This window comes from Papio anubis, chromosome 6 (assembly GCF_008728515.1).
Source record: "Papio anubis isolate 15944 chromosome 6, Panubis1.0, whole genome shotgun sequence".
In the NCBI taxonomy this organism is placed as follows: domain Eukaryota; kingdom Metazoa; phylum Chordata; class Mammalia; order Primates; family Cercopithecidae; genus Papio; species Papio anubis.
The window spans coordinates 79,175,259-79,199,931 of record NC_044981.1 but is presented as its reverse complement, the minus strand read 5'-3'; the positions used below and the strand labels follow the sequence as shown (position 1 = coordinate 79,199,931).

The 24,673-nt window shown below is 38.0% G+C and overlaps 1 protein-coding gene across 3 annotated transcripts; it reads right to left on the bottom strand.

Annotated features, from left to right (window-relative positions):
* Positions 1 to 2,147: 2,147 nt before the first annotated feature.
* RIPPLY2 (ripply transcriptional repressor 2) lies at positions 2,148 to 7,399 on the bottom strand. Of its 3 annotated transcripts, XM_009205594.3 has the most exons (5): positions 6,174 to 6,395; positions 5,914 to 5,992; positions 5,527 to 5,591; positions 3,502 to 3,530; positions 2,148 to 2,421 (listed from the first exon to the last, which is right to left on the bottom strand). In XM_009205594.3, the coding sequence occupies exons 1-5, from the start codon at positions 6,266 to 6,268 to the stop codon at positions 2,360 to 2,362; spliced, it is 330 nt and encodes a 109-aa protein (XP_009203858.1). In that variant the 5' UTR covers positions 6,269 to 6,395; the 3' UTR covers positions 2,148 to 2,359. The 3 variants fall into 3 exon arrangements, with proteins under 3 accessions (XP_009203858.1, XP_009203857.1, XP_017813573.2); XM_009205593.2 differs by lacking the exon at positions 3,502 to 3,530 and having other exon boundaries at positions 6,174 to 6,420; XM_017958084.3 differs by lacking the exon at positions 2,148 to 2,421 and having other exon boundaries at positions 2,428 to 3,530; positions 6,174 to 7,399.
* Between the last annotated feature and the right edge of the window lie 17,274 nt (positions 7,400 to 24,673).

The following is a 24,673-nucleotide window of genomic DNA, read 5'->3' as shown; positions in this document are numbered from 1 at the left end:
ATGACGCAGCACGTCCGCGGAGGGCGGAGCCAACGGGGCGGAGGGAGGGCCGGCAGGGAGGAAGTACGCATGCTCAGTTAGTTCCGCGTCCCGCACTTCAGCACCGGAGCAAGGTGACAGCTATTTCGTGGAAAGATTAGAGAGTGAAGCTGTTCCTTAGCCTTGGTGCTGACCGAATCTGGGAACAAATTCTTAATCCTGCTAACCCGGAACAGCAATGTGTGTTCATTGTTAAGCAGTACCATCGCACTACTTGAAATATGGAATAAAATACACTATTTGAAATACGGATAAAAACGCATTTTAGTTTCTCTGAAATTCTTTCCTGTAAGGCACTAGACTGTACTGGAAAAAGCACCTCACACCTTTAAGAGCAAAAATATCAAATGTCAATAGCCACTACTGTGGGGTAAGAAGAAAACCTCACCTTTAAGCATCCTTAAACCTCAACTTTAAGCATGCTAAGGACTGATGAATGCGCGAAAGACATTAGTAAAGTCTCCTTCTGCTCTATTCACCCACTCACAAATTCTCCCTCCTTATGTAACTTCCTGTCTTCCCTGGGAGTTGTGTACTGATGCAGCTCACCTCCAGCTGTGGTGATGAAGTAACGTTTAAAAGTCAGATTTGGTTTGGATGCCATCTCTGCACTTAATGACTGAACTGTCTTATAAAAGTTACTTTAGTATCTCAAAGTCTCATTTTCCCCATCTGCATAATGGGTTTATTAAAGATTAAAGGGTCATATGTAAACTACATACTGCGGTGCCTGGTTAATATTAGGTACTGAATAAGTGGCAGTGGCTGTTCGTACTATTCCAACATATTAATGGGAAAAGGACAAACACTGTAGGTAAACACCAGGCTCTAATGCTCAAAATCTGATTTTTCTGTTTGTTTGTTTGTTTGTTTGTTTGTTTGTTTTGTGTGTCCCTTGGGAAGCACATAGATCTTGAGAGTAGAATCCAATAAGGGAGAAAGTTTTCAGAAGAAACATAGTTCTAAATAATTCTCCCCATCCTCCTTTAATTACTAACTTTTCCTAACTCTGAACATATTGTCATGCTTTAAACTTTCTCTGTTTAACTACTTAGTTCTTAAAGTGACTAAAAATCAAGGTTATGTTTGTAGAATCTTTTAAATCAAAAGAAAAAGTGTGTGACTATATGTAGCCATTCAAATAAGAGGCATTTCTTAGCTCGTTAGCCACCTATGACATTCACCTCTATCCATTTTTATTTGCAATTGAAATGCTTATTACAAGAAGATTGAATTTGAGCTAAAAGAACCTCATGGCTATAATTAACTGTATTACTTTGACCTTGCAAACTGCTGCAGTGTTCTCTCTCTCTCATTAAATGATGAGGACTGATGAAGTCTACATAAGAAAAACTAATCACTGAGACTTATTTCACTTCTCATGAGAAAACTTTTGCACAAGAATAACAAAAGCAGAGAACCAGAACAAGGATAAGTTAATATTGTTGAAGAATGTTCCATACTTTCCAAATTTCTTATCTCCCCTACAGAAATGGAAGATACTATCAACTTCTGGCCTTTAGACTCCACTTTTTTAGACTCCATATCAATCACTCAAATTTAAACATTTTGTTTTAATTCTAGGGATCCCTCGATGTAGTACATTAAGTATTAAACATCAATACTATTTTACTACTGGATTTAAGGACTGAAAAGGGGTATTAACATAAGAGTTACTTTGCTCATCATTTATGTAAAATATCTATAATTTAAGAGCCCTAAGATTGATTCCCCTTTTCAATTACAGATAATGATTTAATGTGTTTTTTCCACCTGCTAAAAAATCTTTACTAATAAATGAGTGATTTCTAACATAAGGCTATTTTCTTCATTATCTAATAAGATAATACTAATCTGTAGCTACAACATCCAACTGGCATCAGTAGGAAATAGCAGATGTTAAAAAATTCAGTCTTGAGAATTAAATACTGTCATTCTTTGCAAAATTATAACTAAATATAAATTTGCAATTTAATGAAGAGAAAAATTTATTCTTTGTAAGCGCCAAATATTTATAATGCAATCAAGACATTTGTAGATGGCACCTATTTTAGATTCCAACATTCAATTCTAGTGTAGGGATAAAAAAAGGCCAAATACCAGATTAATTATAAAATATTTCACTTTATTAATAATCTATATACAAATAAATTAGCTTAAAATAATTATGATACATTTGTACACTAAATTTAAACCCTAAAAGCTCTGGATATAATCAGAAGTAGCTAATCAGATTAATTTTCACAGGTCAGCTCCTCAATTTCATCTTCACTATCAGAATCTTCGTAAAATGAAATTGTGGCTTGAATTGGAAAATTTTTCAGAAGAGCTTCTGCTTCTTGATATAAGTAATCATAACACTTTGATTTTGGCCAAAATAGTCTGAAAGAAGCAGACAACATGTTTTATTTTTTCACATTCAGAATCTTTAAACTCATGAAATGGTCAAATTTTGAAGAGCTCCATATATTTAACAATTAACTTATACATTTGGATATAGCCTTAAGATATAGAGTTAAAATATGCTACTATCACAGCTTTCATGGAATCTACTTGCCCAAGTATCAATAACTGTTTGATTATTTTCAGTCTTTTTTCAAGCTGTAAATTGTATCAAATTCACACTAAACCCTGGATAAGCATAAGATCAGTGTTTACCTTACTTTGTGCCTTATGGATATATTTATTCTTATAATATATAGAAGATTTGTCTTACAGTTTCTAAATTCCTTTGGAAAAAATGAATTGAGTTCTACCAGTACATTAAAAACTCTGATGATATCCAGCTTTATAAAAATGACGAAATATTATGCACCTTACAAAAAGGTGGAAATTACCTATTATCTTACTTAAAACTCACAGATATAACTCTTATAGAAGTAGACAATGTAAGTTTAGAAATGTATAAAAACCAGTATTTTAAAAATTTTGTCTATGCACTCACAACTTGAGGCATAGAAAGACTACTTCTGACCTCAACTTTGATTCTATCTGCTTGTCTTCTCCTCATTCAACTACATTTGTGAATATCATATGAAATATTGAGAAATTATATATGTTTTATACAAATAACTGGCATGCAAGTATGATTACCTCAGAATTTCAAAAATCTGACAAATACTAATCTTGCCTTCTGGTCTTCATCAAGGAAAAGAAAGAGGAGAGATAAGGCTGAATCACCATGTACAGTGCAGTCATTTTCGTGTAGGATAAACAGCCCATATATTCATACAGTGGAGTCATTCCAACAAATGAAAGATTACATTATGTTCAGTATGCTCCACTTTAAAAGGCAGAAAAACAATGTAGTTTATAAATGTTTCCAGCAAAAATCATAAAAAGTTTATGTTTTTGATGCTTAAACAAGTAACTATCAATTATTCAGTCATTCAATAAATATTTCAGTGATCCCTTGTGCCAACATAATTCACAATTTAAAGATGAATAAATCATGGTCCCTACCCTCAAAAAGTTGACAGCTGAAGTTGCAGCTGAATAAAAAAAAAACACACCACATTAGTCAAAATATAAATGAATAAAAATAAAATGTAAGAGAAGTATAATTAAATTGTATCCATACTTCAGAAAAGAAGGGAATTTCTTATATAAGAAACAATTTATTTTCTAATGGGTAACTAGAACCGGCAAACCCAAAGAATGCTGTTTAGTCATTATGATACTCTCTCCAGAATTTCTCACTGTGGGCCATTCTTCTCCCAGGGCCCACATACTTTTCTGAGTTTCTTTCTGTTCTAATTCTTCTCAGTCTCCTTTGCGGACCTCTCTTGCTTTGTGTACTGGTTAGATGCTGGCCTTCCCTCAGGTTTTCATTGAGAACATCAGCCCTCCCTCTAAACAAACTAGGATTACCTGGCCCACTGTCATGATTTCCCCACCCTACATTTACCACGGACTCCCAAGTCTGTATTTCCACTTAAGATCTTGACTCTGGGCCCCTAACTTACGTATGCAGCTCTCTACTGGATATCACTCTTTGGATGCCCCATAGGCACATTAAATATGATAAGTGGAAAACTTGACTCGTGGTCTCACCTCCCAAATCTGTTTTCGGCCCTAATTTCCATTCTTTTAGTACAGCATTCACCTGATCACCAGCTACAAACTTAGGAGCCATTCTGGTTTTTACCTCTTCTTCATCTACCATATCCAATACATTATAAAGCCTAATCTATTTTGTCATCTAAGTATTTCCTAGATTCATCCAGTCCCATCCTCACTTCTCGTGTCTTACAATGGTTTGTCATCATTTCTTACCTGAAAAATTGCAGAACTTCCAGTTTTACTTTTGATGTCCTAAGCCTATTTAACGTATAACCCCCAAGACTACCTTCGGAATAAAGCCCATGGGTTCCCAACACTACAAACAGGATCAAGACAAAACTCTGTACAAGAGTGTACAAGATCTGGCATCTGATTACCCTGCTGAAATGACCACAACTTCACACACCTAAACTCCTTGGAGTTCCCACAAGGAGCCACACTGTTTCATGATCCTGCTTCTCTTTTCCAGTGCTATTTCTTTTGCTCCCACTTCCCATTCATCTGATTAACTTCTCCAAGACTCAGCCAGGTAACCACTACTTATAATATACACTTCCCTGACCCTTCCCCCTACCACTCACAGATTTAGGCACTTCGTGCCATGCCCATACTTGTAAAACTAACCAAACTAAACTCCATTACAACACTTGCCATGTGCTTTGACGACTTTTTTCTGTATGCTTCACTAGTGCTAGTACATGGTAGGAAATTAGATGTAATGAATTCTATGTGCTATTTATCACCACGGGCACTTTACAAACATCATTCAGCTCTTCATTTAACAGCTCTAGGAGGCAGGAAAACTGCAGAATTATTAACATTTCACCTGATAAAAGTGACAAAGAATCTTAGATAAAGGCTGACTTCCTGAAGTGGCTAGGAACAGTAAACTAGCTCCTCATGTTAAATAACTTTTGACCCTTTCTATAACCACCCTCAGTAATCTTTAGGATTTTCATTACATTTCTATTTTCTCCTACACGGCAAACTTGATTTGCCGTAAGACTGTAACTGCTAATCCCATTCTTCCTTCCAGATTGCAAGACAAAAGCAGCATACACACTGCCTGATGCCAAGTCAGTTTCATTCGAACCCTTTAGGATTTAAAAACAAAAACTGTTTTGCCAGCACAAGATGTCACCGCTCTTTTACCATAGCATCCCCTTTCCCTCTTCGTAATATATTCATCAAGTTCATTGAGTATGTATTGATCAATGGTCCCTTTACGTGAAACCGTGAGCCCTTACCTTTTTCAATTTGATGAGTAACGGATCTCTGCGAGTGAGAAGATAAGTAACCTTGAAGCCAGATTTTCAGAGAGAGAGAGAGGCTGCAGGACCAGCTGCGGAGCTGGGCTGTGCGATGCCCCTGGCTCCTCCCTGGGGCTGGAGGAGCGGGAGACCTTTGGGGAGGCCTGTCACTCACCTGACTGGGTGCCTGAATTGCGAAAGCTTTCCTGAAGCTGCGGTCATTCCAGGGCCATCGGGCATCTGAAGAGGAAAGGAAGTGAATCCAGTTATCACCCACCTCCTTCTAGAAAGTGGAAATGTGCACGACCCAGTGTTCCTCGTGCCCGCTGGGAATGTAACCCCAGGGCTCTCAGCAGCCTCGCTCCCGGCTGGGTGCCTGTGGCCCATCGCTCCAGAGGACACATCCGCCGCGTCGGCACCGTTATGGCCACTGGCAGGCAGGATGTTAAGCGAGAGGCAGGACCGGTGTCTCGCATGTCTCTCTCCGGCACTGCGTCCCAAGAGCCCTGGTCAATCTTCTGCACCCGTGGGAGGCGCGGCCTGAGACGCGTGGCTCACTCACCGCCTCCGCGGCGTGGTTCGGTGTCTCCTCTTCTTTCTTGCCTCCGGCGTCCACCCAGGGTCTCCAGAAGCCCGCGTATCTGCGGGATGGATAGCACAAGGCGCGCAGAGGAGACGTGAGCCCAGACCCGGGAGAATCCACCGAAGCCGAGCGCTGGCACCGGGGGGTGGGGGATGGAGAGTGGAGGGGAGGAGCTGGGGAGGCGCAGGCGGGAGGGACAGGGGAAGCTGGGAGGCACAGAGCAGCGCGGAGAAACCTACCCGGAGTCTGCGGCCGCGCGCCGCGTAGTGCGGTCGGTGGCCGTGGACGCCGCGGCTCCACACTCTGTGCCCTCTGCGCCTCTTGCGGTCTCCATGGCGCCGCGGAGACTGGCGGAAGGCCGCTGCCAGCTCGCGGGCAATCTTGGCCAGTTCCAGTAGATCCGAGACCCGAGCTTTATATAGCCCTCGCGGCCTGCTGCACATTGAGAGGTTCGCTCCCTCTCCGCCCCTCTCCCCTGCTAACCGCATAAACAAAAAGGCTGCGCGTGAAGGCGCACCAGGCTGAGCCCCGGGTGTGAACGCGTGCAACTTCCAGATGGCCCGGGATGGGGTTTTGTCGAGCGAATGTTAATCGCCCTTCGACACATGGCTGCGGTGAAAAACAACATTCGCCCGAGCAGCCAATTTCCGTGTGAAGAGGAGACGGAATTAAGCGAGTCTACACGTTTTGTGTATTTCTGCAAAAAGGCCAAGTAACTGGTTAATTGCTTGATTCGCTGGAAACTCAGGACTTGCTTGACCTGTGGCAAATCAACTGGTTCTGCATCCCCTGTTCTAAAAGCTGGGATGCAGACTAGAATTCAAAGGAATGAACTTAATTCCTCTTCCTGGAACAATTTTTTTTTTTAATTGGGTGAATGGATGGACTCCTTAAGAAAGGAATGTCAGTTTTTAAAAAAATGTGTGATAAACTAGGTTCATACGCCAGCCTATTATTATCTGACGATAATAGAAAATTATTGGCAACAAGAGGTAAATTGTAAAAGATTCAGTGTTCTGGCTAAGAGAGCCAGAGACTGGAGTCATGTGATTTGCGCATATAACTCTAAATTATCTTCTCGTGCCTTTTGTGATTTTTCCCAATATTTTATCAGTATCCTTCGACAATGACTTTTGAGTTCGTCTATACACCTCTATCACTACTTGGTATTTTGTCACTCAATGGTAATTACAAAATTCTTTTTTGAGGGCAGGTGTTGTGGAATGATAATGAAATCTTGAAAAGTTATGGTGTGAGACAAGTTAATCAAATGTCTGCACCCCTGTTTCTCTGATTTGAGTTACCCCTCACTTATCTACCACTAAACTTTGTAAAAAGTGTTATGCATCGAGGGAAAGATGATATATAAATGTTATGATTTTTTTCAAAATGTTTTAAATAATGAAACTGGACTTTCTCTTAAAAGTTTAGACAAAAATCTTGATTGTAAACTATAGTTGTTTCTGCTCTTCATTCAGCTACTGCATAGGAAAATAATTTAGTTATAATAATAGCTAAGAGCCTATAATGATCTATCTGCCAGGAAGGTGAGATTTGGGTTGCTTCTGATAAGAAAATCGGTAAGGATAGACACCTAACGCATGTCTCCATCCCGTACAGCTATTGTTAGGCTAAATAAAATAAAGCTTATAGAATGCATTTTGCAGTGCCTGACATATAATAAGCCTTCAACGGATTTTAAGCTCTGTAAAAAATATAAGGCCTTAACAGATGTTAACCTTTCTGATAAAATGTCTTATTATTTCCATTCCATAATGTAAATTAGTTCAATCATTGTGGAAGATGGTGTGGTGATTCCTCGAAGACCTGGAACCAGAAATACCATTTGACCTAGCAATCCCATTGCTGGGTATATACCCAAAGGAATATCAATCATTATTTTACGAAGATGCATGCATAATGTTTGTATGCATGTGTTCATTGCAGCACTATTTGCGATATCAAAGATAGGGAATCAACCCAAATGCCCATCAGTAATAGACTGGATAAACAAAATGTGGTACATACACAACACGAAATACTATGTAGCCATAAAAAGGAACAAAATCATGTCCTTTTCAAGGACATGGATGAAGCTGGAAGCCATTATCCTCAGCAAACTAACGCAGGAACATAAAACCAAACTACTGCATGTTCTCACTTGTAAGTGGGAGCTGAATAATGAGAACACCTGGACACAGGCAGGGGAAAAACACACACTGGGCCCGTCAGTGGTTGGGGTGGGAGGAGAGAGAGGATTAACAAAAATAACTAATGCATGCTGGGCTTAATACTTAGGTGATGGGTTGATAGATGCAGCAAATCACCATGGCACATGTTTACCTATGTAACAAACCTGCACATCTTGCACATGTACCACAGAACTTAAAATAAAAATAAAAAATAAAAAAAATCTTTTTGAGGTGGCTGTAATGTGCTAACTACTGTGCTTTCCAGATAAGGACAGTAAGGTATTCCTCCTAACCTTGAGAAGACTACAATTATTACAAACTCTGGCCACTACAATAAACACATAAGCAAAAAAAAAAAAAAAAAAAAAAAAATTAAAGTGACATATTCAATAGTAAAAGCGCATTTTAGGCAGATAGGTGGGAGGAAATTAAGTCTGTTTGGGATAACCAGGAAAGCCTTCTTAGAGTAAATCAAATCTAAGTTGATATTTTTGGAAGGATTAATCAAAGAATGGTATTGTCTGGGTTGTTCAGGAGTGGGAGGAAAAGGAACTGGATATCTCTGGAGCAGAGATGCTGAAGAGATAGAAAGGGTTTGGACTATCAAGAGCCTAAAATGCTATGCTAAGTCATTTTGACTTTATTCTGTAAGCACTGATGAAAGATTTTAAGCAGGAAAGTGGAATGGCATTTTATAAAAATCACTCTGGCAGCCATATGGAAAATGGATTTAGGAAAGTCTAGAGACAGGGAGTCCATTTAAACAGCCACTGTAATAGTCTGGGCAAGAGATAGTAAGATGTGCACTAAGAATGGAGATGAAGCAATGGATTTGAAGGATACTTAGGAAATAGAACCTGAAGAATTACTTGAGTCATAAAATGTAGGTGGACTTGAAAGTGGAGTCTGGATCTATTCCCAGGTTTCTAGCCTGGTTAAGTGAGTAAATGGTGATGGCTCAAACACAGACACAGAAAACAGGGAGCATAGGATAAAGAGCAGGTGAGGTTCTCTTGTGTTGTTTTATTCTGTTCATGATGTGCAGGAAAAAAATAATGAGTTTGGTTTTGAATCTTAAATCAGTCAGATGTGCTGGGCTATTTGGTGGTAACAAATAACTCCAAAATCTCACAGGCTAGAAATAGCAAAGGCTTATTTTTCACTCATGCCCTATATCCATTTTTGGTTGGTGTGAGGTCGGCTCTACATCATCTTCACTTAAGGATGTAAGCTGGTGGAGCCTCTTCCCTCTGGAATGTACAAGGAGAAAAGAATAAAATTATTTGAGTACAAGGTTTCAGAGGTTTCTGCCTAGAAGGGACACACATTTCACTGGCTAAAACTAGTCACATGACACACCAGTTTCAAAAAGCAAGGAAGTGCATTTCTACCATGTGTTCAGAAAGAGGAGAAACAGAAATAAACAACATATAGGAGTGCCATCATCTGCCCTTCTGGCTACTAAATATTCAGTTCATCTTCCTTCCTACATATAAAATACAGTCATCCCAAGGAGAAGAACTGAGAATAGATCTAAGACCTTGGAAGGCTCAGTAACATGTAGGTGGAGAAGATATTCAGGGGACAACCGGAGACATGAGGTCTGGAGTTTAGTAGAGAATTGAAGGCTAATGATTTAAATGTGAGAGTCATCAGCAAAAAAAAATGGCCATTAAAACAATAGGAATTGATTTGTTTTCCCAGGGAAATTCTGTAGGTTGAGTCCAGGTCCAAGGACAGTAGCCTAGAGATCAACATTTGATTGTAAGGTGAGAAGATATGCAAAATAAAACAAACAAACAAAAAAACCCCATCTCACTGAAAAGGAGTGGTGAAGCTGGTAGAAAGTGCATCAGTAGGCCAGTCACAGTGGCTCACTCCTGTAATCCTGGCACTTTAGGAGACCAAGATGGAAGGATCGCTTGAGCTCAGGAGTTCAAGACCAGCCTGGGCAACATAATGAGAGCCCATCTCTATAAAACAAAATGTAAAAAATCAGTCAGGCATGGTGGTTCATGCCTGTAGTTCAAGCTACTCAGGGAGCTGAGGGCAGAGGATAACTTGAGCACAGGAAGTTGGGGCTGCAGTGGGGTGACAAAGCAAGACTCTGGAAGGAAAGAAAAAAAGAGAGAGAGAAGGAAGGAAGGAAGAGGGAGAGAAAGAGAGGAGAAAGAAAGAGAGGAAAGAAAAAGAAGAAGAAGAGGAAGAAGAAGAAGAAGAAGAAGAAGAAGAGGAGGAGGAGGAGGAGGAGGAGGAGGAGAGAAGAGACGAGAGAGTGTTTCAGTAAAGCAAGGTGCGAAAGTGTTTAGTAAAGCAGGTGCGGTGGAAACATGGGATGAAAGAACTCCAATAAGGCAGGAGAGGTCCAACGCAGTCAGGGCTACCAAGAGGTCACATAAGATAAGGACAAGTGTTAATTGGATTTGGCAATATAACCCCTTATAAGGGATTATAAGTGACTTTAGAACAGTATCATTTGACTATATAGGGACAGAACCTTTTTTTTTTTTCTTTTTCTTTTTTTTTTTTTTTTTTACAGTAAGTTGAGTTGTAGATTAGAGGTGAAGAAGAAGTCAAAACAGTGAGTTGAGCAACTCTTTTGAGAGGAAAAATAGAGAATGTTGGGTCCATTAAGGGATCTTGTTTTTAGGGTGCAAAGACAAAAGTATGCTTATAAAATGAAGAGAGCAGTCAGGAGAGGAGATGCTTCTGGAGAGACAGGGGCTGGATGATGGTTCATGGTCTCCAAAGAGGAAGGAAAAAATGAGAGCAATAGCCCTGAAGAGAATCCTCGTAAGAATGGAGTGTTTGAATCAGTGATGACCATAATCCAGGTCTGGGAACTCCCAGGAAACAAGTTTAATCAAGGTGACTACTTCTGGCATGGAGAAGGAGGGATCTACTGTAATGATGAGACATGAATCTGAGAGAATATCAGTTTTCTTAAAATTGTGAAAAAAAAATGCATTACTGGAAAAAAGGAGAGCCAATTAATAAAAATATGGCCAGAGTTTTACTTGATCAAATTTAAGTCAACTGAGAAATAGAAATATGAATTATTAGAAAGATCCTAAACCTACCGTTTATATGTTAATTTAATGTATGCTGCCTGTTTATAGAGATCTTGAAGCTGATTTTCATGAGGCCGAGATCAATATGCTATTTTTCTTTTAGCTTTTTTTTTTGCATTGTTTATCATTTCCTTCAAAGATGGAATTTCTTAGCTAAATCATTAAGGAGGATATTAACTATAAGCTATACCTAAAGAAGAGAAAGCCAGTACAATTTTCAGCGACATTATATTTATTTTAGAACATAGATATATACTTCTTATCCAAACTGTGCGCAATATGAGGATGTAAAGCTCTGTAAGATAAATATAAAGAAATACAGCATCATAAAATAACATAATCTGAAGTATAACTTACTCATTTTACAGTTTAAATTTACTTTAGAATTGTATATTGAGTTCCACTAGTACATTTTTAAAATGTATTTTATGTAACATATCAACACACTTTTCATAACACACCAATGAGGTGGATCAAACTTAATAGTTCATTAGGACAAGCATTTTTTAAAACTTCATTTATTTAACAAGTATTATTGAACACCTACCATGTGCCAGGCACGATTTTAGGATCTTGGGATATGTTAAATGCACAAAACTGACAAAATTCTTATATTTTTATGGAGCTGCTTTCTAACAGACCTCTGTGCCACCAAACTTTATATTTTACTAAGAGAAAGTATTATAAATTTTCCTTATACATGGTGCTTGTGGGCCTAACATGCTTTTTTATTTTTATTATTTATTTATTATTATTATTTATTAATATTTGGCTCTTTGCATGACTATAATATGTGAGAAAGAAAGTATACTCTGGCAAAAGGGTACTAAATCATGGTCCCTGAGAAGGAAAAAGAGAAGAAGTCAAGACCACATTTAAAACATTCATATGAGCTTCTATATAATCCAGAAAACAGTAACCAAGTAAAAGAAAAATTGGAGCTTGAACTAAGCTCCCACTTTGAATGTAACCTGGTGTTGCCCCACCCATTTTGATGACCTCAGCCTGAATATGACTGATTCGCCACTTAGAAAGTAAGGTGAAAACCAGAAGTGTGAAGGAATGAGAGGAATATAATGACTCACAGCTGCTGTTGCCACCATGTGCCTCCTAAGTAATATCAAATTTGCTTATAACAAGAGCAGAGCTAGTCTCAGTTCATACACATCTCCTCTTATTCATGATCTTATGAATATTATTTAAGGAAAACTATTATCTGCTTAATTAGCTAGACTCCTTTTTAAAAAGTTGTACATACAAAATTTGCTATTTTCCAGGCAAATTATTCAGTTGTGTCTGAATGCCAGTTGTCAAATTTATTAACATTTTTGGTATTCTATTTCAATTATGGCATTATGTTTTCACACAGAAAAGCTGTGGAAAAATTAAATAGAAAACCCTAAACATAATGCATATGGGGGATCTTTTTGGGGTGATGGAAATCTTCTAAAATTGGATTGTGTTGATGGTTGCACAATTCTGTAAATTTGCTAAATGTCATTCACTTGTACAGTTAAAATGGCGATCTTTATGATATGCAAAGTGCAGCTCAATATAAAAACCTTAGATATGACAATAAAGGATTGATTCCTAACTGCACTCAGTCTGGGCTTGCAGAACTGAACACCACAGTCAAAATCAAGCCTACTCTAAATGTTCCTGATTTGCAGGTTTTTAAAACACATATTTTTGGTAGAGAAAGTGATTGTCATAATGTCTCTTATAACTTTAGAATTTGTTTTAAAACTTACATTGTGTTTACAGTTCTCTGGGCAGTTCCAGGCAATTTTGCTACAGTGCAGTATTTCGGAAATTCCACTTGAATGCTCTGATTCATGGTGATCAGAACAAGTTCTTTAGAAAAAACTTGTACCAGGTCTGCAGTAAGGACCTAGGCCGTCAAGCTATGGAGTAGGTTATTTACTGCCAAGTCTTTTCCAGAAAAGTCTCCACTATTGCTGATTCATCAAAACCCAGGACCTCACACTGGGGCCACTATAAAGAGAGGTTTGCATCACTCTAACTTGAAGTTGAGCTAAAGAGAAGCAAGCGAGCTCAAGTGACTAGGAATTTCATTTAGGATTGTTAGAATGATAAACACATGAATATGTCCTAAACTAACTAGTAAGCTGAATATTCTCTATTTTTTTCCTTATAAATGCATTAGAACTTTTGTGGTCAACACTTCATGCCAATAAAATCTCATTTGAGATAGTTGATTTAATATAACTCTTTTTTCAGTTTAAGTAAGGTTCATATCCTTAGTGAAAGGTGGCATTTCCTAGCTTCCGGCATTTGAGAATCTTCCCAGGTTTAAGATAAAGATAACAGTTGTGGTAAAAACTGACTTAGAACTGAGCAGAGCTAGTGTGTGTTGTTTTAAACCAAGAAGGTGCTCACAGATGGCTCAGAGAGAGATTTAGCAAGTCTGTGCTAATCACACTCATACATGGGAATATCTCCACTGAAAACAGCCATATTTCACTGTGCTTCTCATGTAACTTTCCTATGTAGTTAATAACAGGAATAAAGTAGTTAATGTATTTATTTAATAAAATACTTAATGCCTTAAAATAGTTCGTATTTCTTATTATTAGTTACAACTGAATATTTAATAAAACCACAATGAGAGTTCATGAGAGGTGGTTTCAATTCAAAGTATGTTGAAGACACAAACTATTTGCAAAGTTCAGCTTTGGCCAAATAAACTATCATGGTTCTTGATGGCTTCACTTCTAGACATTTTAAAATTTCTGTGCTAACCCCAAATAGATTAATTTATCATACCTAATAAATTATGTAAAATAAAAATGCAGTGTATAGAAAGGTACCATCAGACATAAAAAGAGATTTATCTGTTCAATTGTAAACTATTTTTTACAATGTTTTACCACATCTGACACTTTATGTTAAATGTTCATTAACTATACAAATTTAATATCCTGTATTATTAAATATCATTGGCCAAAATATGACAAACATTAAGATTTATTTTAAAAATTTCTTTCAGAATAGAGCACAAAATGTTTCAATGAGAGGTGATTCGGGAAAGAAAACTAAATTCAATTAACAAATATTTATTGATCAGTCATTATGAGCCAGCACGAGATTAAACTTTGAGCATCCAGTACAGAATAAGACTAACATGTTTTCCAGCTCTCACAGTGTTTACATTCTAGTTGGGAAATAGAAAATAAACAAATACATTAAGGAGGTAATTGCAGATTTGCAAGACTTCTATAGACAGAATTAGAAGAGTGATTTAATAGAAAATAATTGGATGAGGCATCTTTTAAACAAGGTGGTCAGAGAAGGCCCCAGAAGAGATGGCATTTAAACTGAGACTTGAAGGAAAAATGACAGAGGATCATTTTCTAAATTAGCTGCAAATTAACAAAATCATAGCAGAAAATATCTCCCAGCCCTAGTTGGCTCATACTATTAGTAGTAGAGCAGACAGCTGGTATGTGGGTTGTTCCAGAGAAAGAAGGCCATATTGGATAATATATTTCTGTATTTGTTTCTGACTTTTATTAATTAGTTAGATTAGATAATTACTTGGCTTATAGAATGAAATTTATATTTTTAAAACCTATAAATGACCCCAGTTTAACAAGAGAGACAAATTTTAACCGGAAGTATTAAGTTTAAATGGTAGGATACTATAATGTCAGCAATGACAAGTGTATGATAATTTAAGTAAGGAAACAAAAATGGAGTATTATGAGATTGAATAGAACTGACTTTTTGTTATTACTGAATGAAATATGTATGTGAACTTACAGAAAACTACAAACTAAGAATGAGCTACCAATGAAGATTTTAAAAAATGAAACTACAAATTTTTAATGCTGTTAGGCATTTATTATATTAATTGACAGAAGGAAAACAGGCAAATATTATCTTCATAAAACTTCCCTGAATTTTTATTATTCCATGAAAGTCTTAGTTATTGCAATGAGACATTCCAGTTTTTGTAATTGTCAAAGACCTTACTGATTACTCATCCCATAGCTACTCCCCACCTCACCCTTATTCTTACTAAAAGAACAGCAATTTTGTGCAGGAGTGCTTTTGGAAAAGCTGGGTCCTTTCTCAGCCACAAAGAGAGAATCATGATTTGTCTAAGCCAATCATGATAACCTCGTTCCCCCTACCAGTGATTAATTTGAGCAGTCATATGATACAGTTCTGACCAAGGATACTTGAAAAGGAACCAATGTTAAGGTGCACCATGCTTCTGGGAAGTCTTTCTTACAGCCTAAGAGAAAGACTCCACTTGAGAAATACAACTACCCTGTGTTGTATTTACTTTTGATGTCAGGATTTGGAGCTCATGAAAGGAGCCAGTTTACATGAGCCAAGAGGCTGAAACTAGCAGATTGGAAGGATGTAAAGATCCTGGGAGTATTTTGATGCTGTCACACCTATGGAATAGCCATCTGTGGAAATATCCAACATCTGGACTTCTTGTTATATGAGAATATGAAACTGCTTATTTTAATTTTAGCCTCCTTTAGGTAAGTTTTAGTCATGTGAAGGTGCATGGATCCTTATTCAGTGACTAGCTCCTGGTCTCAGGTATTATTCAATGGATTAACTGAACATACTCTCTTGCAATCCAAATATGCAGTATATTTGGTGTTTCAGGATAGATAGGTCAAACTACCTTTCCCAGTAATTAGATGGGTTTTTCACAATGCTCTGTTCTTTGTGTACATAACTACAAGTTGTTATAATTATACCACTGGTCCTTAAAATCTTCCAGAGAAAATGTTATTTAGTAGTTACCTCCTTTGAAAGACTAAGTTGAAATTTACCAAGCAAGGTGTTATCTAAGATACTGGTCCTCAAACTTTTGGTCTTGGGAACCCTTTAAATTCTTACAAGTTAGTGAAGAAAATTAGTTCAAAACAAAAAGCTAAAACAAAAATTATTAAGGACCCCACAAACCTCAGGTTTATGTGGATTATATCTATCAATATTTACTGTATTAAAATTAAAATAAAAATCTATATATATATTCCTTTAAAATAGCAACCATCTATTGCATATTGACATAAAATATGTATTTTTTAAATTCCTGTATTTTCCCACAACTGATTTCTTTGAAAATCTCTATAAATTTTTGCCTAATATGAGGTGAGTGGATTCTCATGTCTGCTCTACATTGTTTGTTACAGTATGTTGTCTTGGTTGAAGTACATGGAGAAAATACAGTGTCAAACAGATGAGTTTGGAAAAAGAAGGATTTTGTGGACCTCTTAACTGCATTTTCTGGAGATTCCCTCAGGATTTCTACACACTTCTTAAATCACTGATCTAAGATAACATAGTCAAACTACAATGATAAGACTTTGAAAAGTCATACTGATTTGTTTTTTATCATCAGCTAGTTACAAGATAATACTGACAGATTAGGAGAGTTAGATCTAATTCTCCAGCTTCTCAGGAAAATTTCACTTTCCATAATCAAAGTGAATATAGCTGGCTCATTGTATTAGCCAACCAAATGTTTCTTACCTCTAAAGCTTTATTAAAGCAAATTTAGAAGACTGAAAGGAGAAGATATGAGCTCAGAATTACTTGTGGGATGCTGTATCTGGTAGGTAGTATTATCCAGTAATTCTGGGGTATTCATCCTGAGTACATGGTAGGATTTCACTGTCTGCTCCTTGAAGTTAGATATGACCATGTGACTTTAGTCAATGAAATATGAGTGGAAGTGATGTGTCTCATTTCTGAACAGAAACCTTAAGAACCAGTGGGCAATTTGTCATGTTCTCTTCCTTCTTGAAGGAAAAGATTCCATGGGCCTGAACATGGAAGATATGGTACAGAGCTTCCTCCTCACCTGAAGTAAACCTTTGTTGTTTGAAACAGGCCATATGACTTCAGTCAATGAAATATGAATGGAAGTGATGTGTCTCATTTCTGAATGGAAATTTTAAGACCCAGTGGGCAATTTGTCATGTTCTCTTCCTCCTTGAGGGAAGAGATTCCATTGGCCTGAAAATGGAAGATAGGGAACAGAGGTTCCTGCTCACTCGAAGTAAAACTTTGTTGTTTTAAACAGTGAGATTTTGGAGTTGTTATTGTGGTATAACTCAGCCTGTACTTTATGATTCACCTTACTTTATGATCTATTAATGAAGAGTTCCATGGAAGCAATGATATAACAAAAAATTATCTTCATAATTTCAACCAGTTAGAAGATCAGATAGTGATTATATTGTTTTTGACCAAAGATTTATAGGGAAAGAAATGTATTGAATTTGCTCTTTGTAGCAATTTATAATGCTCAAAACAGTACGAAAGAGATGAATTTCTAATGTTGTTGTAGGTAACATTTTGAAATTGTTTTTCTAACAAGAAACTTTGTTTTTTAAAAAATGTTCATCAGTTGAAACTATGTGAAGACTGCTAGGTTCTAGGAAGATACATTGATGGCCTCCACCCTCATGGAGTGAACCAACTCCCAAAAATGTCATTGGAGTTAGAAGTCTAAGTGAGACCTTAGTCCCCACCTTTTTTTTCTCTTGAAAAACCATCTGTTTTGTGATATATAATAGAAACTCAAATTCACTGTGACTTACACAAAATAAAAGTTAATTTTTCTCTCATCTAAAGTAGTCTACCAGGTTGACATTCCAGGGTTGGTATTACAGCTCTTTTTAAATCAGGTTCTTCTGTCTCTCTTTTTCACCATCCCTAGGGTATGGAACTCGCCTGTGTTGCCCAAGATAACTGCTAGAGATCCAGGCATCACATTTATACTCCAGATGATAATATAGTAGCAGAAAAAAAGAAAGGTAAAAGGACCTGTGCCTGATGTCTTTTAAGGAGGTGTCTTGGAAGTTGCCATATTAATTTTCTGTTTGGTCTCCTTTGTTAGAATTTAGCAATTTAGCCACACCTAGCTGCAAGGGAAGCTGTCAAATATAGCCTTCTTGTGAGCAAACTTATTCCTACCTAAAAATCAGAGTGGTCATTACCAAGGAAGAATCAAAGAATGAATATTGGAGTGGCAAATACCAGATTCTGCCACACTGTTTTACAGAAGATATTACTTAAAACTACTTGCAAGAAGTTTTACTGGAACAATAATTTTAAAAAATTGGTTCCCTACCTTCATACTTACAGACTTAGTGGAATCTGGGAGTCTAGAGCTATTTTCTTTTGTTCATAGCACTGAGCCTAGTTTGAGCAAGTTTTCTCAAGCACTGAGCAAGGTTTCTTTAAGTTTGGAAATATGAGATAATGAGATAAATTGATCTACTGTGGTCACCTGAATCATCTCATGCCACCAGAGAAGATTATATTTGAGAGGCAATCTTTTGGCGATGGCACTTTTTAAAACTTTTAATATTGTATAATTTCAAACTTATGAAAAGATTACAAAGTCTTCTATATGTCATTTGCCCAGGTTCATCAATTATTAAACATTTTGCCCTGCTTTATTTGTTGTCCTATCTCTATATATACACATACATATTTTTTGCAACTATTTGAGAGTAAGTTGCTGACATCGTGCCCCTTTATCCCTAAATATTTCAGTATGTTTATGCCAAAATCGACAACAATCTCTTTCATAACCACAACATAATTGATAAAATCAGGAAATTCTACATTGATACAATAACTATTATCTAATCCCCCTAGTCAGTATTAAAATATCATCAATTGCTCCAATAATGTCTTTTATACCTTTTTTCTTTTCCTAGCCCAGGATTCAATCCAGGATCATGCATTGAATTTAGTTGGCATGTTTCTTTAGTTTCCCTTTGTCTATGACAGCTTCTCAGCCTTTCTTTGTCTTATATAACCTTAGCATTTTTAAGAGTACTGCCCAATTATTTTGTAGAATATTCCACAACTTGAGTAAATCCATTTTTTTTCACGATTAATTCAAGTTATGCAAATTTGGGAGGAATAAGTCAGCTGTGACATTGTATCTTTTTCAATGCATCCCAACAGGTGGCACATACTGTGGCTTTGTCCTACTATTGTGATATGAACTTTATTCACTTGCTTAAGTTAGTGTCTGTCAAGTTTCTCCATTGTGAAGTTATTTTCCCTTGTTAATTAATAAGTAGTTATAGGAAAATACTTTGAGACTTTATAGCTACCTTGTTTCTCATTAAACTTTTACCACTAGTTTTAGCATCCATTGATGATTCTTGCCTAAATTTATTACTATGATGATTGTTTCAAAATTACGACTTTCTCGCTCCATCATTCCTCCTGAATGCATTAGCTGGCATTCTAGGTCTTAGTATTTTGATTTGTAAAAATACAGCAATCCTATCATTCAGAATTCTGTCTGATATTTAAATCTATGGGTGTGGAAAAGAATAAAGCAATCTGTAGTATTTGTAAATGAAGCTCTTGAAATTCTGTCTTTGACAGCAACATAATTTGAGGGTTTTTTTTAAATAGAAAACTGAGGTGTGTCCTAGACATATTACAATAAAGATTTGGAAGAGGCCAGGCACTGTGGCTCATGCCTGTAATCCCAGTACTTTGGAAGGCCGAGGTGAGTGAATCAACTGAGGTCAGCAGTTTGAGACCAGTCTGGCTAACATGACAAAACCCCATCTCTACTAAAAATACAAAAATTAGCCAGACGTGGTGGCATGTATCTGTAGTCCCAGCAACTCAGGAGGCTGAGGCAGGAGAATTTCTTGAACCTGGGAAGTGGAAGTTGCAGTGAGCCGAGATCGCGCCACTGCACTCCAGCTTGGGCAGCAGAGCAAGACGCCGTTTCAAAAAAAAAAAATTATTTTAGATAAAGAAACTGAGGCACTGAGGGAAGTTAAATAACTTGTCCAAGATTGCTTAAGGGATAGGTAATCACAGAGCTTAAGTTTGGACTCAAGCCATTCAATTCCAGGGACTGTGCTCTGTAACTACTGTGTTATAAATAATCAGTGGCTAGAGTGGAGCACTAGAAGTACATACTAGATCACACAGCATCTAGGTGGCTGGTCTATGAAAAACAGGGCTCCTTTTCTGGACTGGAGTTTATGGTCATGTTTTCATCCAGTTCCCAGAGCAGATTATCAGGAGCAAGGCTGGTCTCACTTCTGCCAGACCCTGAAGTTGTATTTGTAAGTGATAGCTAAGAAAAGTTGTATTAAAATAGATACCTAGATATTAAAAATTCTGGAATTTATATACCCATTGATTATTTGCAGTCTATCTAAAATTTTTGGAGTATAAGATACTTCCTTGTACTATATATTTAAAACTCCCTTCATTTCAATATGGTGCCTGACCCACACCTCAGCTGTTTCTATTCTCAAATCCAGAATTTGTCAGGGTTGACCTTTCCAATCTTCAGCTGTGATCGGGAAAGGGCATTTACCTGGTGTATGTGCTGGGGAGGAAGAGTCTAACTGCTGCAAATACAGATTTTCAGCTAATTCTGTTTTCAGCATCGCCACACTTTCTCATCTTCAACAGTACTGGGTGGCTCCAATCCCTAAGCCTTCCCAGGGCTCTGCAGCATGAATCAGCTTGTTTCTGGCTGTTTCCTTCTCCCACTGCTGGTTTAGGTATCAGCTTTCTTCAGACCGATGAGTCAGTAGCTTGTCCTCCATCCACTCCTCTTCTCTTTGACCTTGAACACGTATGCCTCTTTGTTGTTGTTGTTCCTTTACCATCATCTGAGCAGGATTCATGAGAGACCTGAGGCAAATGCATGGGTTCAATCCACATTTCCAGAATATCTCTTTAATCATGTGACTGAAGTTCAGTTGGACTGAAGCAAACACAAAAAATCCCTAGGTCAGTATAAAATCAGAAATGTGTACTCTTATTCTGACAGACTATTACTGATAAACTACTGAGGTAGAAGCTAGAGGAATTTTTTTTTCTTAATGTTAATTCTAGCAAGATGGTGTCAGAGCTGGTTTCTATTGACAATTCTACTGACATAAGATTACTTCTCAACCTTTGCCCTGGTAGTCGCCCTGTCTTCTTATTTAATAATTGTTATATCAGAGTCTGGCTTAAGGAAAAGATAATTTATTGGGATAATATCAGGGGCTCATAGACTCAATGGGAGGCTAGAATTCAAGCTATGGAATGACAAGAACACAGAAACTCAAAATGGCTGGTACGGAAACAGGAAACAAAGACTGTGTCCTGGAACAGCTTGGTCAAAATGCCGCTGCCAAGGTCACCACTGTATAAGATTGACTACCAAATTGCTCCCGTCCTTTGCTATATACTCTTGAGAGACACTCAAGGTCGGAGGATGTCCTCTCCCTGTCCTAAGCTACTATAAGGGGATGTTATTAAGTTGTGCACTAAGTTATTAAGTTGTGCACTACTGTGGGAAACTGGACTTGATCCTGCCAGGACCTTCTGATGCGTGTGTAACTTACCTCTCAGACTTATTCACTCACCAATAAGGTGAGCTTAGGTCAGGCTGAGGATGAATCTCTACCCTTGGGTTTCAGCTTCTGAGCAATGAGATATCAGAGCCAGGAATTCCTAGCCCCCTAAAAATCCCCATAAAGAGATCAGGGTGCTTTTGGGAAGGGGGATGTGCATCAGACACTTGCTTCACATCCTTCCAGCCTCAGCACTGTTGGCAGCCTTGGCTTTGGCAAACAGTACTGTGTAAGATTCAGATGGTTTCACACTGACAGCACCTTGCCTCCCGCATGCTCTGAGCATCTTTTGCTCTCTGCCTGGGGGAAGCTGTTTTAACACCATGGAAGACAACTCAGCATGCTCCAAGAACAGCCCTGAAGTCAGGGGAGTCAGTGCCTTCTGGGGCCTCCTCAACCAGTGGGTGATGGATAAATATTTCTCCCTGTTGAGTTGTCTATCCTTCAGTAGAAATTCTAAAACAGCCTCTGCATGCTTCAGCAGATGCTGTTTGGATCAAGCCCTAGCTGCCCACTGTGGAGAATAACTTGGTATAAGATCCTTGTGGTAGTTTTTCTCCTTTCTTCTTTTATAATTCTGGTCCCTTTCTCTTGCTTCCTATGATCACATGCTCTGTTTCAGAGAAAACCCAGGCTAAGACAGACTAAATGTTTAGGAGACCAAATAAAGTCTGATCAGGGATCATGTCCATGAAATCAGTGAGCAACATTTATGTGGGTCCTGTTTATTCTAATCTTAAATATTATAAACATAATACAATGTAGCCAAGATATCAATAACTGGTGTCCCATCTCAAAGGAGCATGGACAGTTCAGTCTTCCCAAGTACAGATGTTGGACCTTTCTACCATCTCACTACCTTACTAGGTATCCAGGATGTAACTCCGCTTGGGCCCAGAGGCATCTTAAGTGCAGTGAGGTATAACCAGTAGATAATCAGAAGGAATCTCATAACAGTATTTCTTACCAACATGTCCCATCTACTGTGTACTCACTGGGAATGATGCTGGGGACCCTAGCGTGAAGTTCTTGGGAATTAAAAGTAAAATCCACTGGGTTTTAGTCATGACAAGCTAAGCTATGCTGCAGTAACAAGCCCATTCACTGGCTTTACACAATAAAAGTTTATTTCTCACTTAGAAGAAATCCAATGCAAATGTTCCTCATCAGGCAGCTTTCCAGCGCAGGTGTCTTCCAAGTGAAAGGGAAAGCAGGATCAAGCATAGATAATTTCTTATGTTCCAGGCCGGGAAGTAGCCTTCATTATTTCCGCTCACATCTAATGAGCCAGAACCAGTCATACCACCCCACCCAGATCCTTGGGACTAGAGACTCTGTGTGAGCCCAGGAGGAAATCTCTGGTAGAATGCTTTTGTTCAGTGAGGGCTGGACCATCATAGAAGAGGACTCCTGTCTCTCCTCTGGCCCACTCTCTTAGGACTGGGCATTCTTCCTTATTGGGCTGATCCCCCAGGTCAATTCCCCAGGCTTCTGGGGTCCCATCTACTATCGCTTATCTTTTGCTCCTTTGCTCTTCAGTCTTCCCCATCCCCACAATCTCATTATCCTTCTCCACGCCCTGTGTTCTCTCACAACAGACTTCAATAGCTCATTAAATCTGGAGCCTAGATTAAAAGTTGCAGAAATAGCCAACTCCCTTTCTTCAAGGGCATGAAGGGCTCAGTCTTTGAACTCACCCAGGGAGTAAAGGGAAATTATTATATTCCATCCTTCTAATTTAGCAAAGAAAGGAGAAAGAATAAAACAGTTTTCATTCTGAAAAGGACCAAATATTTGTATTCTACTATGATTGTTTAATGTTCCCCCTTTCCCATTCCTCACCGTCTCTCACTTGGTCTTGTCCTGAGTCTTCCCCTCCACCCTACAGATATTGTTATCTTATAAAATGAAATCTGACCAAGGCATTCCACAGTTTAGGAACCTATAATAGTTTCCAGTAATCCTAAAGATATATTATTTTTAATGTATCTCAAAACACTCAACAGGATATCTGTGGTAGACAGAATAATGCCTCCTCACACCGTGTCTTCCATCAAGCCAGAGTAGGGTATCCACATCCTAATCTCCAGAACCTATAAATATGTTACCAGACATGATAAAATGGACTTTGCAGATGTAACTAAGAACCCTGAAATGGGAGATGATTCTGGATTATTTGGATGAACCAATGAAATCACAAGAGTTATTATAAGAGGGAGCAAGAGGATAAAAGTCAGTAGAAAGAGATGTGATAACAGAAGCAAGAGCTTGGAGTGATGTGAGGAAGGGGCCGCGAGCCAAGAAATGCAGGCAGCCCCTAGAACCTGAAGGAGGTAAGGAATGGATTCTCCCCTGCAGTCCCCAAAGGGACCAGCCCTGCTGATAACTTAATGTTACCCCATAAGACTTATTTTAGACTTCTGAATTCTAGAATTGTAAGAGAATAAAGTTATGTTATTTTGAGCCAGTAAATTTATGGTACTTTGTCACAGCAGTCATAGAAAGGTCACATAGTACCCAACCTCTTTCCATCCTGGTTTCAGGCTACTTTTCCAACATCATCTCCAATCTCTCTCCCCTCTATATCTTCCAACTACTGTAGAAGAATCACTGTTTATCAAATATCTTGAAACTCTGCCTTTGTTACTCCCCTACTCCCACTCTAATTCACCTAATTACTCTCTGGTTAAACCTCTAATCAGGCTCCAAGGCTCAGCTCAAAACTCCCTTTGCTCAGGACAGCCTGGCCTATTTTTTCTCTTTCGTTGTTTTCACGCCACTGTGAATATACCTAATCATTAATTTAGGTCGTTCTCCTTGCCAGAGCCTGAACTCATCTCCAGAAGAGATCATTTAGGTACTTTCAGTTTTGAAATCAGTGCCTAAACTACAAACTGTATTAATAAATGTTTGTTGAGGGGAATTCAGTTTTATACACTTGTCCATGTGAAATGTTTTAGATGGAAAAAAAAAAAAACTCATTTTGATGTGTTAAGGAGAGAATTTTCCAGTGATATGGACTTCAAGTTCTGGTCAATGTTAGACAGTCTTCTTACCAATACTACCTTCCCTCATT

Excerpts from the sequence above, each read along its gene's own strand:
- RIPPLY2 (XM_017958084.3), bottom strand. The coding sequence starts at position 6,422 with ATGCGGTTAGCAGGGGAGAGGGGCGGAGAGGGAGCGAACCTCTCAATG. Across the intron at positions 5,993-6,173 it reads CGCGCGGCCGCAGACTCCGG|ATACGCGGGCTTCTGGAGAC; the intron begins GTAGGTTTCTCC and ends TCCATCCCGCAG. Across the intron at positions 5,592-5,913 it reads CGAACCACGCCGCGGAGGCG|ATGCCCGATGGCCCTGGAAT; the intron begins GTGAGTGAGCCA and ends TTTCCTCTTCAG.